The sequence below is a fragment of the Balaenoptera ricei genome, chromosome 1, assembly GCF_028023285.1.
Source record: "Balaenoptera ricei isolate mBalRic1 chromosome 1, mBalRic1.hap2, whole genome shotgun sequence".
Lineage (NCBI taxonomy): Eukaryota > Metazoa > Chordata > Mammalia > Artiodactyla > Balaenopteridae > Balaenoptera > Balaenoptera ricei.
The window spans coordinates 142,509,653-142,524,174 of record NC_082639.1 but is presented as its reverse complement, the minus strand read 5'-3'; the positions used below and the strand labels follow the sequence as shown (position 1 = coordinate 142,524,174).

The following is a 14,522-nucleotide window of genomic DNA, read 5'->3' as shown; positions in this document are numbered from 1 at the left end:
CAAGTTCTCTTCTAATTAAGATTCTGTGACTTAAAAAAAATTTTTTTTAAGTTTTTAAATAGAGCATTTGAGAAACTGGTGGGTGAAAGTACACATGATAAGCTGCGTACTACAAGGATCATTTTCAGTACCCAGACACTATAAATGCTGAAGTCTCTAAAAAAAATTAGCCTGAGCTTAAGTGAAAGAAATTTAAAACAAGTTGCAACTATTTATAAAGAAAAATGAAGCTTCCCTCCTTTTGACTCATCTCCAAATTTAGGAAAGAATTGTAACCTAAGTCCAACCACAATCAATGTAAATTCACTTAAAGCCGCAGATCTTGGCAGCTCATGTCTTACACCAAGGCAAACACTGAAAAGAATATAAACCACTTCAACAAACATGGCAAAGAACACTGAACTTACCTTGAAAAAGCTCAAATTCACTTTCTAAATCAAGAAAAAACCTTAATTGGTAAACTGATATCCTTTTCTCCCGATAGTGTGAACTTGACTGCTAGTAAAAACTAAAATATATGTTCTTATATTTTCTTACATGAATTTAAACAATAATATAACAAAAGACATAATTTTAGAGAGAATAAAAACCCAGGTGATTAAGAAAGTTTATGGTCATAAGGACACTGCCCCTCAAGCTGAGATAATGAACAAAGTAATAGTCTCAAACCAGTGACCAAATGAATGTACTCCTGTATTCTACTGATAATTAGACACCTCAAAGAGAACCTACAAGAATTAGAGATAAACAAACCTAATTCACTCATTTTAGTATTTCCATTTGTTTTATATGAGGAATCTGCAAGAGAGATAGCAAGAAAATGATTAGAGCTGAAAAGGAAATGCATCATATGGTTCTTTACCACAGGTTCATCATCAAAACCTTAACAGATTTTTATCATTTATAATACTTAAAAGGACAGCCATCTATCAAAAAAAAAAAATCAACCGAATTCTCTTTTAAAGGGAATGATTGAGGAGTAGAAACCTCATGTGAAGATAAATAAGCTTCCTTTTTAGTTCCCACGATAAAGCACCCTTATGGGTCTGTAAACTCTAAAAATTAAGTAGAAGTAGACCTCTTGGAATGACATTACTAGTTTTCTTTCATAGCCATGAAATCAATTCAAGGGCAATACTCTTTTAAGGTTTTAGTCAAAAAGAAATGTAATTAAGGCAGGGAAAGTTTATAGCCCTGAGCCACAAAGCCTCAGTCTTGAATTTTTTATTAGCATTATACTGGGAAGAATAAAAAGTCCCTGACCCTAATTTAAAACCATTTTGCTAACAAAAAGAATCATAGCAACATATAAGAAACAACCTCTTAAAAAGAATGAGGAAGTCCTTTATACACTTATATGGAAAGATGTCTCAATATATTTTAAGTAAAAATAAACAAACAATAAGACAGTACAGAAAGCAGTATTTATTGGGCTAAAAATTGGGTTAAAAAAAGAGAGGAAAATATCATTTATACATGAATTTCTCTATATCTCCATAAAATACCTCTGGAAAAATACCTAAGAAACTGACAACATTAGTTGCCTCTGATGAGAAAACTGGGTGGGCAAAGGTCAGAAGGGGTAGGGAGACTTTTCATTGTATATTTATATAAACTTTTGAATTTTAAACCATATGAATACATGTAGTACCCTATTTAAAAATATAAGAAAGTTGAACCAACAGACAAAACAGTCTCTTACCAAATCTTGAGCTTCTTAGAGGGGGTCTACACAGGCTGAGTACAGGATCTTTACTCACCACTAATACAGGAAGAGAAAACATTAAAAAAATATATAAAATGTCAAACATATTAGATTTATTATACAATCATCTATTTAGTCAGCCAAGTTTTTTCTGAGCTCTCCATTTTGCTAAGTATGGGAATACAATAGTGAACTAGAGAAAAGTTTCCTGCTATAAAAAATTTATGGACTTGATGGAAAATTTTGCAGTTTTTCTCACCAGACCATATTTGTATAACAAGAAAGGAATATCAAATAACACTCTTCTAAATTTCTCAATTAAGAACCAAAATCTGTACCATAGTACCAACTCAATTATCTACCCCATTTGTGGCATACCCTAATTGTGGATTATTTATGTCATATTTTAATTTGAGGGTTAACTTCCTGAGACTTAATATACTCCCTCCAATTATTTAACCTTGTGTGTGTTCAGGAAATGCAAACTCCAATTTTCAAAACAATGTTAATGTTAGCCAGGTTTCAGACTGTCTATGGTTCAATGGCATAGGGTTAATGAGGAAGTCAATCCCATTAAATAAAATATTAATGTTAGCCTAGAAATCCAAGGTGTGTTTCCTCAAACAGCCTCACACAACATAAAATAAAATGCAATCTACATCTAAATTTGGGTTATATTATGCTTTGTTTCATTTGTTTCTATAAAAAAGCAGTATGTTTGGCTCTGTATGAGAAGTGCAAAAACCACATTCTGAACCAGCTATCCCTGACCCCTGCCATTACACTGGCTGCCTATGTTTGTTTTCACAAAACTGACTTAACCCAATTTCCCCTTTACAGTATCGAGAAGAGAAATCTTGAAGGGACACCCATTCATTTGTTCTAAAAATACTTACTGAGCATGATTTTGTACCTCTTCAAGACAGAGATGTAGAGAAACAATTAAATTGACTTTGTGTAGCTCAAAAACACAGAACTAAGATCAAGAGAAAGTTACAGCAAAGTAGCTTTTAGTTCAATAGTAAAACGAAAAACCACCAAATTATTAGTGTTGTCTCCAAAACAGAATGGAGAGTGAGGGAGTGATTTCCACATCACTGCAGATGATCAACAATGCAGATCTTTGTTAACAAAGAAACACCTACACTGATAGAAACTCTGAGTAGATGACTTCCCTAAATCGTCCAGTTCTAAGATTCTATGAAATATTATCAGTTGTTAGAATTTCACATATCAGGTATTTAGAACTTATATAAGTAGGTTTTAAAAGAAATCTTGTACATGTCTGTTACTCTTATTATTACAACTACCTTCCTCTTTTTCTCCTCTGTATTCCCATCCTTTTCAGGTTTAATTAAAACCTAAAACTTAACTTACTCTATAGACATCAATTACTATTTCAGTCCCCATCTTTTCATTTAAGCTTTTCTCATATGCTCTACCATATATATAGCCCTATGTAAGATACTTGAAGGAGACAGAGTAGCCCAGAGAGGTATTAGAGAATAAAATAAGAAGTATCCTTCTTTTTTTTTTTTTAAATTGAAAATGGCAGACATAGTGAGGCCGGCGAAGACTCAGCCACATCCTTCCATTGCTTCTTTTTTTTTTCTTTTTCTTTTTTTAAAGGCAAGGGCTTCCTCTAGTTGTGGCAAGTGGAGGCCACTCTTCATCGCGGTGCGCGGGCCTCTCACTGTCACGGCCCCTCTTGTTGCAGAGCAGAGGCTCCAGATGCGCAGGCTCAGTAGTTGTGCCTCATGGGCCTAGTTGCTCCGCGGCATGTGGGATCTTCCCAGACCAAGGCTCGAACCCGTATCCCCTGCATTGGCAGGCAGATTCTCAACCACTGCGCCACCGGGGAAGCCCCAGAAGTACCCTTCTTTAGTAGCAATCTCCTTCCTTTGTCTGCTGCTTTTGCTCACCATTGCACCCCCAGGCTCTAGCAAGGGGACTGGTATAAAGTAGGTGCTCAATAATATCTGGAGAATGAATGAATGCTGTAACTACAGCAGCCAAAGAATCAAATGTTCATGACAAAATAGAAGGTATTAAAAATATTTAACTATAATTATTTAGCTAGAAACCATAACTGTTAAAAATATTTAACTTTAGGAAAAGTAAATGAAATTTTCCTACTGTATTTTTAGATTATGAAATTAGTTTCATGAAAGGAATGAACCTGGCCATAGAAGAAGTTATACAGGTATATGTGGACTGAACTGACTGAACAACCTAATGGCTATTTCAATGTGAAAATAATGCCATTCTGAAACTTCAAACATTAAGCAGAGTTTAAACAATATCCCTATTCTAAACTAATACAATCAACATTTTTTCACGACTTCAAAAACAGGATGACAAATGATGTAGTTGTCTTTACTAGGTTGTTTTAGAAAGTGGCCCCTTGCTTTAGGTCATTATTTTCAAGGACATTTTTGGATAAAGTTCTCTCAGACCACACCACTGGCCCTACATACAAATATGGCACAATTTTTTTTTTTTTTTAAAGAAATTCACGTTCTTTTATTTATTTATTTATGACTGTGTTGAGTCTTCGTTTCTGTGTGAGGGCTTTCTCTAGTTGCGGCAAGTGGGGACCACTCTTCATCGCGGTGCGCGGGCCTCTCACCATCGCGGCCTCTCTTGTTGCGGAGCACAGGCTCCAGACGTGCAGGCTCAGTAGTTGTGGCTCACGGGCCCAGTTGCTCCGTGGCATGTGGGATCTTCCCAGACCAGGGCTCGAACCCGTGTCCCCTGCATTGGCAGGCAGATTCTCAACCACTGCGCCACCAGGGAAGCCCTATGGCACAATTTTGAATACCAAAGTTAAATTGAAAGTCTATGATTCTACAAGAAGAAGGAAGGGACTATCTTTTTCTTTTTTAATTGACATATAGTCAATTTACAATGTTGTATTAAGTTTCTGGTGTACAGCAAAGTGATTCAGTTATATATATATATTCTTTTTCATATTCTTTTCCATTATGGTTTCTTATAGGATACTGAATATATTTCCCTGTGCTATACAGTAGGACTTTGTTGTTTATCTATTTTATATATAATAGTTCATATCTGCCAATCCCAAACTCCTAATTTATCCTTCCTCCACCCCCCTTGCCCCTTTGGTAACCATAAATTTGTTTTCTAAGTCTGTGAATCTGTTTCTTTTTTGTAAATAAGTTCATTTGTATCATATTTTAGATTCCACATATAAGTGATATCATATAATATTTGTCTTTCTCTTTCTGGCTTACTTCACTTAGTATGATAATCTCCAGGTCCTTCCATGTTGCTGCAAATGGCATTACTTCATTCTTTTTAATGGCTGAGTAGCATTCCATTGTGTGTGTGTGTGTGTGTGTGTGTGTGTGTGTGTGTGTGTACACATATACATATACACATACCACTTCTTTATCTATTCAGCTGTTGATGGACATTTAGGTTGCTTCCATGTCTTAGCTACTGTAAATATTGCTGCTATGAACATATGGGTGCATGTATCTTTTCAAATTAGAGTTTTCTCTGGATATATGCCCAGGAGTGGGATTGCAGGATCATACGGCAACTGTATTTTTAGTTTTTTTAAGGAAACTCCAAACTGTTTTCCATAGTGACTGCACCAATTTACATTCCCTCAAACAAGGAAGGGCCTATCCTTAAACTTGCACTTAAAGCAGTTTTCCATCAAAGTTGACTCCTGTTTAAATAATTCCTCTGCTACAAAGACTTTATAACCATTCATTTAATGACTTCCCTAAACTCTTTCTCCTTTTATTAAGAGGAATGATACAGGAGCATGCCAAGTGCTAGATGTAGTATAATTTTTAAAAGCACCTTTTAGAGTAAGAGAACCCCCAGTATCTCAAGTCTCCCAAAGATGCACATATCCTTATTTCTAGTTATATTGTAGCACAGTATGATATCGATATATTCCAGGTAATCTATGCATGAGTTCCATCGATCTATCATCTATACTGGGAAATGTTTTGTCTTTTCCATTACCAACTATAGCATGAGCTTCTTGAGAAAAAAGAAATGCTTAAGCAAAATTTTATGAACTTCACATCTCCTGTAAAGTGCTGTGAGGAAAAAAAACCCCACCTTATATCTGTATGTTTTACTGTGTACAAACTGACTTGGCAAGTACTGTATCATTTTTGCAGTGGCCTTGTGAGTCAGGCTGGGTAAGTCATACAGATAAAGGCCTGAGGTTCAAGGTGAGTAGCTAATTCAACCAAGGTCCACTGCTCTTTCCACAACATTATGCAGCCATGTACCTCAACAGCAGTCCTTAAATACAGGCCTAATGTGAACTCCAAAAGACTGTACGAGACATTCTATTGTATAATCGTTTTATAATGGTCTATAGGCTGGTGCTCAACAGTCTTCATTACATCAATTTACTTAACTCCATAATTTTTATAAATTTACTGTAGATTTTAAAAATGAGAAATTTTTGTTTCTCCCGGTATAAGGGCCATGAAATTAAATCTCCTGTAAATAAAATTTCAAGAATATGGTTTTTCCACACGGCCTAGAAGGACTTCCCTGGTGGCGGAGTGGTTAAGAATCTGCCTGCCAATGCAGGGGACACGGGTTCGAGCCCTGGTCCTGGAAGATCCCACATGCCACAGAGCAACTAAGCCTGTGTGCCACAACTACTGAGCCTGTGCTCCAGAGCCCGCAAGCCACAACTACTGAGCCCGCGTGCCACAACTACTGAAGCCTGTGTGCCTAGAGCCTGTGCTCCGCAACAAGAGAAGCCACCGCAATAAGAAGCCCACGCACTGCAATGAAGGGTAGCCCCTGCTCACTGCAACTAGAGAAAGCCCACACACAGCAATCAAGACCCAACGCAGCCAAAAATAAATAAATAAATCTTAAAAAAAAAAAAAAGGCCTGGAAAATCTGTTTATAGCACCTATCACTCAAAGCATTTTTCTAAGGTAGTTTATAATCTTAACACAGTACCGTAGGCTATTCAAGGAATTAAGCATAAAGGGTGTGTTATCTGGAACTAAACTTGAACCAGATATTTATTCATTCAAAACTGAGAACAGAACAGTTTAAATTATAAGGAATAATCTTATTAGAAGCAATGGGTAAGGAAAGAAGTCAGGATTTGGGTTTAAAAATAAAAAGCCAGAGATGATCAGTTTCAATAGCTACAATCATTTATTGCTGTGGACTTTCCTAATATCAAAAAAAGCAAACTGAAAATAAATGGAACTAAAAACCAAAGGATGTTATGCATTAATGACAACTTAATCCTTTCCCTTGCTTTTCAAAACAGTTTAAACAGGTTTTAAAACATTAAGTAGACTATCAAATGTAGCCTATTGCCATGTTACATTGATACTAAGATGCAAATATTTTTACACTTTAACATCTCTGAAAGTGGGATGTATCATAAACTCTAAGGCATATTACAGTGTAATTGGCAGCATTTCTTCCTCCTAGGTGGTACATAAAACAATGACAGTATATCTTACAACTGATGCGATCTTAGATTTGATGAAATATATTATCAAACTGAGATCGACCATATTGTGTCATGATTTTACAATGCAGACCATTTAATCCATTTTATTTTATTTATTTATTTTTGGCTGCATTGGGTCTTCGTTGCTGCGCGTGGGCTTTCTCTAGTTGCATCGGGCTGGGCTACTCTCTATTGCGGTGCACGGGCTTCTCATTGCAGTGGCTTCTCTTGTTGTGGCACACCGGCTCTAGGTGCGCGGGCTTCAGTAGTTGTGGCTCGCGGGCTCTAGAGCGCAGGCCCAGTAGTTGTGGCGCACGGGCTTAGCTGCTCCACGGCATGTGGGATCTTCCCGGACCAGGGACACGGCACGTGTCCCTGCATTGGCAGGAGGATTCTTAACCACTGCGCCACCAGGGAAGCCCTTAATCCGTTTCAAATGGAAAGTAGTGTGACATATTCATTCATTCAACACTTAACAAGCTTTACTGAGTAGTAACTATCACACGGGACAGTGACAGTGAGGTACTTGGGGCAAATGAAAGGGCTTTGGAGAAGACAAACCTGGGTCTGAATTTGGCTCAGTTACATAGCAAGTAATCTTAGAGAAAAGTTAGCTACTCTGAGCTCCAGTTTTCTCACCAAAAAATGGGTACATCTATCCTGCATAGTTATGTGAATGAATTAACATACACAAAGCATATGGTACTTAGTAGGTACTCAAGTATGTGCCCTGTCTTTTCTTGACACATGCTACTTTGACACATGCTACTATTGCTTAATTCAATAAACAACCTATAAAGAAGATTCACTGAAACCCTGAATGAGGTATGATCTGCGACCCTTGATAGACCAGGCTATAATCTATACATAAAAAAAGCAGGCACGTAAGGAAAACAACAAACTCACTCTTCTTACCTGGAGTCTCTTGTGTTCTCCTGATAGTTTTCTTTGAGACGGTTGGGCTTAAAACAGTTTGTGAAGATGGTTCATCCTCTAAAGAATAGATATGACAATTCTAAAATTCAGAATATGTGAACTGAGTAGAGATTATGCATATTAACAGCAATATATACACAGAAATGCAAGTAATTCATCCCTTTAGAAATGTGTTATTAGGTATACCAAAACTTAGGAATTTAACTAGCCAGAACTACTCTTTAAGACAATACAAAAATAAACTATTCACCAATGATGCTTTGCAACAAAAATACATTACTTTAGAAAATTTAAAAGATGGGCTAAAGCAGAATAATGAAAAACGTGTAGATCCTTATAGATTTACTAAAATAGAAGTATATCCTTTATGTGTTAAAAAAATTAGCTTATACAACTGCACCAGCCTGTGTGGGAGTCAATACAATTTAACATATATTTTTTTTGCCTTCTAGAGCATTCTTCCAGATATTGGAGATACAGAATGAACATAAGCACGGAAGTATAACGTGGTCCTTCAAATATATAAATATATATGTAGGGTCTTTGTCTTCAGAAGTTGACAATCTTAAAAGAGAGATAAAACTAACATATATATGGGTTAAACTGTCTTGAATTGCTACTCCCAATACTAATTTACATTATCTTTAACATAGTTTCCAAAATCAACACATCTTCCAATGTGTCAGCACTTCACAATGTGTTATTTAGCCGGTAAATGTGCAGCCTATTACTCTGCTCTAAACTGAAAATCCACCTCCTCTTCATCATATCCATCAAAAGTCTATCACTAACTATGTAATCCGATTATGATTCAAATCCCCTGATTTTACCTCATAGGTGCCCTACGGGGAGCCAACAGGAAACTTCACCTGTGACTCAGTGTTAGATGGGGGAGAGGGGGCAGGGTGGGAGAGGATGGATTAAGGGAGTTGATTCATCTGTGACTTTCCTAAAACTATACAATCACCTTGTCAGTATCCTTGCGGCCCATTAGACGAAAACTAATTTAGAGTCTTGCTTTGTCTGGCTACTACTTAACCATTGACGGTCCCCAACATGCGAATTTTTGCCAGAGACCATCACACTCTAGAAAGAGCGATCAGCTCAAGTTTATCAGGCACTGGGAAGCTTCAAGTTCAGGATAACTGCCTTACCCCGTTTCGGTGTAAGTATTTGGGTGGGGTCTCAAATCAATTCATCAACTACACTTGTCCTCAAAACGGCCACTCACAAAATTCCCCTCCCTCTCTCCCCACCTGGGTAGTGACGGAAAAAGACTGGAAGGTTAGATGAGAACCAAAATTCTCAGCTAGGGACTTCTGGCCTCTGAGAGTTAAAGGAGGAAATGGAAGTGGCTTTGGTAGAAACATCCGCAGGACAAAGAGAGCCGATATGAAACCGAGCCCGGAGTGATTCAGTGTCCCGCCTGCCGCCTAACTCGCCGTCCCAACGTGCAAGCCTGCAGAAAAGAGGCAATCCTGACACCCCTAAATTGATGGCCAAGGATGCACGCGGCTCCCCAGCTCCGCTCAGGTCGCTCCGCACGACTGCCTTCCCTTCCAGTGCCCCCACCCCTGCCGCTTTCCCGCCAGCGGTCTGGGCGGACCGGGCGTGGGGTCGCACGCCCATTCGGGCGGAGAAGCCCCGAGGGGGTGAGGTCCAGAAAGGCACACGCCCGGCCGAGGCGCACACACCGTCTGCGCGCGCACGCTCGCCGCACTCCCTCCCTGGCTCGGGGCTGAGACTCTTACCTCCGTCGGCCTCACCTTCGGCTGAATGGGAGTCCCGTAATCCTCTCCGGGTCGTAACCGGAGACGGCTGCAGCGGAGGCGGCTGTGAGTGCTGCTGCTGCTGCTGCTGCTGGGGGCGAGTAGCTCTTCGCGTCTTCATCTCCTCGGCTTCCTGGAATCGCGGCTGCCTCCGCTGCCGAGACCGAAGGTAATAGGAGCGTTCTCTCACTTCCTCTTTCGCCGAGTCGGGCCGGAACTCTTTTAGCGGAATTTGTCTTCCCACCGGGGCCTTTTCTTTGGCCGCCCGGGGCTCGAAGTCGCCATACACTTCGGGCGGCTCTTCTGAGAACCTCACTTCCCGCCGGCCGTGGCGCGACGGCGTAGGACTTCCATACGCAGGCGCGTCACTGCCGCCGCCATTTTGAGGGGCGAGCCGGGGCCTCCCCTCCCGTAGCGGAGCCCTGGGCGTGACGTACAGCCCCCATCCTTCCCATTCCGGCTCCGCCCGCCACCCCTCGCCTGCCATAGTTGTTGACGTAGCTTGAGTCGATCGCGAAGGTGTTTTGGGGGGCCTCTAGAGTCTCCTGCCGTTGGTGGCGATGGCTTTTCGGGTGTTCGGCAGTGGTGTCGACGGTCAGGGAGGCAGTTGACAGTCGCCGGGGCTGCCGCCTGCGTCGTCGCTGCTGTGCTGCAAACCTGCCTCTGGGCCCATCGTGTGTTCTGAGGGCTGTGGGAGAGGCAGTGCCTGTGCTGGGTCAGCTGCCGCGGGTCACTCCCGCCTCCTGGCTGAAGGCACCAAAGAGGAGGAGAAGAGGGAGGAGGACGTCGCTGTCCTCGGCCTTCGGGGAGGGAAGGAGGGGACGACGAAGAAGAGCCCACTGGTTGGGCAGAGTGCCGGTACTCAGCCAGCTGCTCCTGGCAACTGTTGCCGGCACGCAGGAGACGCCCGGCCCGGCCCCCAGTACCGAGTCCCTGGGAAAGGCGGAGTGGAGGGGAAGTTTCGGTCCTCACCCCTAGGCTGTTGCGCAGTTTTCCCGCAGCCTCTTTGATCGACTGCTGCCTCCGCCGTACCTTTCCAAGTGTTCCTTAGCAGGGGTGATAAGAAAGATACTTTTGCAGGTGTCATCTTGGAGAAAATTTTAGTTTCAAGGTCCTTGGGAAGGCATTTAACCACTTTTTAGGTTTTAAGTCCCTCGTTGAGTGTACGAAATCAGATCTACAGGCATACTCGGGTGGATTAATTTTTGCAGAATGTGCGCATAGCAAGCAGTCTTATTCCTGGTTTCGTATAAAAGCTCTAGTCCAGCAGCACTGTTCAGAAAGCTTGCTAGTGCTGTGTTATGGACAGTGGGAAATGAACAAATACTTTAATGACGGCACTGTAATTTTCACTTGTGATCCATTATTTTTACTTTGATTCTGGGCATGACTTGATATACTGCATTTGATACAGGGTTTTCCTGCGTTTAGTTTACTGAATAAGAAAGCATGATAAAAGCCATATGTTCCACCTCTGTGTACCGTATTTGCAGATGTGGATAATCTGCAAATATCTAACCAAATTTAGACACACTGAGGGAATGTTAATTTAGTATAAAGTCTGAACAATTATTGAAGAAAGATTAATCTTGCCTTCAAATATACACACACTTCTTGGACGGCTTTCTGTAATTGATTTTAGTGACTAGATGTAAAAAGTTGCTATTTGGATAGCAATTATAATGAACGAGCCTGAAAAATTTGAAGGTATTTGTTTATTCTTTCATGGATTTAAAATCACTTTAGATACGTTTTTGAGCAACTCATTTGTCCAAACTGGGCACAGATTTCAATTTAATGAAATCTTAAGGTGTTCTATGTTTTCACTAATTGTCCAAAAATTTGGCCACAGACAAGAGGAATTACATGCTTTAGAGAATCATCTAGGTTTTTGCCTTTTAGGAGCTTCATTTAGCTGAGCTTTTTTTTACTATATATAATATAACCAAAGAAACTGAAGGAATAGCAACATGGGAGATGCTACTTTTTAAAAAAATCTTTTGTCTTAAGGGAAAATTAAAAGCATGTTCTCCCTCATCAGCCTGAGTTAGACAATATATTTGGAAGATTCGTGGGACTTAGTCTTTTCTGACAAAATGCTTAAAAGTGTTGTTACTTGGTTAATACCTGGCTTTTATTTAACTAATGCTTTATAAGGTACCTATTATATTACTCATTATTAACATATAATAGTAAAAGTCCTGTAATAGATGAAATTATTAAAGAATATAAAACTTCATAGTATTAATATACAAAGTTCATATTATGAACAGTAATGCATATATCAAGAGCCTCTTTAAAACAGTTACCAGGACAGGTGACTATATAGAAACTTGGTTGCAGATTGTAAAACTTAGTTTTGGGGGACATATTAAAAAAAGAGAGGACAGGAGGTTCTATATGTTATTGAATATTCAGTACATGTGTTATTTTGTAATTAAAAATGCTTGTAAGAGGAATGGTTTTCAAAGAAACATGAGAAGCATGAAGTAAAATCAGAGGAACGGCAACTTTAATTTAGCATTAACACATATATTTGCTTAGGATTTTCCCTCTTTATCTAGGTAATAAGGATACATAATCCTAGCTCTGCCATATGTGCCTCCCACACCTTAGCAACTTTACAAATACCAACTTTCATCACTAACTGGGAGGTAAAGGTAAACCCTTGTCAAACCAGATATTCTGCTGTAGATGTTTTCCAAACTACAAGGGTGGCCTAAAAGAGGTGACATTACAGAGACAGACTCATAGCTACTATTATAAGGGAATTGCTGGGCTGCCAATACCAAGAGAGGAAGCATGAGCTCCAGATGTTAAACAGTTACTTTGGGAGTTTGAGATATGTAGAGGAATTCAGTGAATCAAAAGAGGACAAGAGAAGAAATGATTACAACAAAGAATATACTCATCAATTTAGTTCATATATTTATTAAACACAGAATAGATGCTTAATAAATATATGAATTAAGTTAATGAGAGTGTTCTTTACCCTGAGGGAATTTGCCATATACTAGGGAAGACAGATATACAAAAAATTATAATTCAGGTCAAATGGCTGGCAATTTAAGGACCTAGCTATTAGGCCTAAGTCTAGAAATCTAATGTTCTTGACACTGGATTTCTAAATAAAGCAGCTATTTTTATGAAACATTTTATTTTAAAATAATAAGAATTTTTGTACATGAGTTTTTTTGTTTAGGGTAAGCAGAAATCCTGTTTACTGAGAAAGCATTTATCAATTCATTGTGCATAATATCCACACTTTTGATCAGATAGAGAAATAACTTTGGGATTATATCTTAGTAGAAAGAGGAAACGTTATTTTTAATAAGGAAAAGATGATTGAAATATTAAATAAGAGGAAGTAAAGACACAGTAGCTAGCTGCATTTATTCCCCATTCTCACAAGTGATAGAAAAAATATTTTAAAGACGGTTAATACAAATGAAAATGTCTAGAAATGAAGTGACTAGAAAAGTCTTCCACTTATTCTTTGTTGAATTAGAAATTGCAGTCAATTAAACAGTATCTAAGAATGTTTCCAAATCCCGTGTCTTCTGCCAAAAAAGGATGGTTGAGAGGTGAAGACACCAAAAAATCAGTTACATGAAGAATCAATAATCCAATAAATTATTGAGCTAGTGCTATGTACTAGGCAAACCCTGTTCTAGGTGCTGGGGATACAGCAGTAAAAGAAGAGACCAAAAGACAACCCTCCCTGCCTTCTAGGCTTTATTTTTTTTTTATTCTATGGGAGTCAGATAAAAATCAAAATAAGTACAATAGTGTGTTGGTCAGGAGTGTTAATGGGAAAAAATAAGGGGAAGTGAGATTTATGTGAGTAGATTTCCTCTTATGTTGAATTGGTGCAGGTCAGGAACAGGACTTTTAGACTTACTTGACTTTTTTATTTTTATTTTTTATTTTTGTCTGTGTTGGGTCTTCGTTTCTGTGCGAGGGCTCTTTCTAGTTGCGGCAAGCGGGGGCCACTCTTCATCGCGGTGTGCGGGCCTCTCACCATCGCGGCCTCTCTTGTTGCCGGGCACAGGCTCCAGACGCGCAGGCTCAGTAGTTGTGGCTCACGGGCCCAGTTGCTCCGCGGCATGTGGGATCTTCCCAGACCAGGGCTCGAACCCGTGTCCCCTGCATTGGCAGGCAGATTCTCAACCACTGCACCACCAGGGAAGCCCTAGATTTACTTGACTTTGCCCTTAACCAATTATGTGTTCTTGCGTAAATTGCTTGCCATCTCTCAACTTTCATTTTTATAAAATTAATAGATTAAGATAATAGCTATTTTTTATTCATTATTTACTAATGTCGTTTAGTAGACACTGTTATGTACATTAGCTCATTTACTCACAACCACCTTATGAGGTACTATGTATGTAGCGTTGTCTGCATTTGACAAGAGCAAACTCAGGCTTAGATTAAGCAACTCGTTTGAGGACGCACCTCGTAATGGTAGAGGCCGGCTTCTAAGTCAAGTCTGACTGGTGCTTGCCAGTATCATTGGCTAGTGCCTCTCACTGTGTTGGTTCCATTGGTTCTTCGAGCCTATGAACTTTAGGTCTTTATGAGGGCTTAGGGTCCTCCAGGGTCTTGCAGGGATGCCTGCCTCCGGGTC

General features: G+C 39.7%; 1 protein-coding gene across 9 annotated transcripts in view; it reads right to left on the bottom strand.

The window, feature by feature from the left end:
• Window positions 1–10,764, bottom strand: part of TOR1AIP1 (torsin 1A interacting protein 1) — a 47,422-nt gene extending 36,658 nt beyond the window's left edge. For 2 of the 9 annotated variants that reach the window (XM_059937410.1, XM_059937412.1), the window contains exons 1-5: window positions 9,875–10,763; window positions 8,103–8,180; window positions 1,703–1,762; window positions 754–798; window positions 408–431 (exon numbers count right to left, since the gene is read on the bottom strand). In XM_059937410.1, the coding sequence (XP_059793393.1) occupies window positions 408–431; window positions 754–798; window positions 1,703–1,762; window positions 8,103–8,180; window positions 9,875–10,379 (712 nt within the window). In that variant the 5' untranslated portion in view covers window positions 10,380–10,763. Of the gene's footprint in view, window positions 1–407; window positions 432–753; window positions 799–1,702; window positions 1,763–8,102; window positions 8,181–9,874 lie in introns of all 9 variants that reach the window. The other 7 variants (XM_059937415.1, XM_059937417.1, XM_059937408.1 and 4 more) reach the window with 6 other exon arrangements.
• Window positions 10,765–14,522: the final 3,758 nt, after the last annotated feature.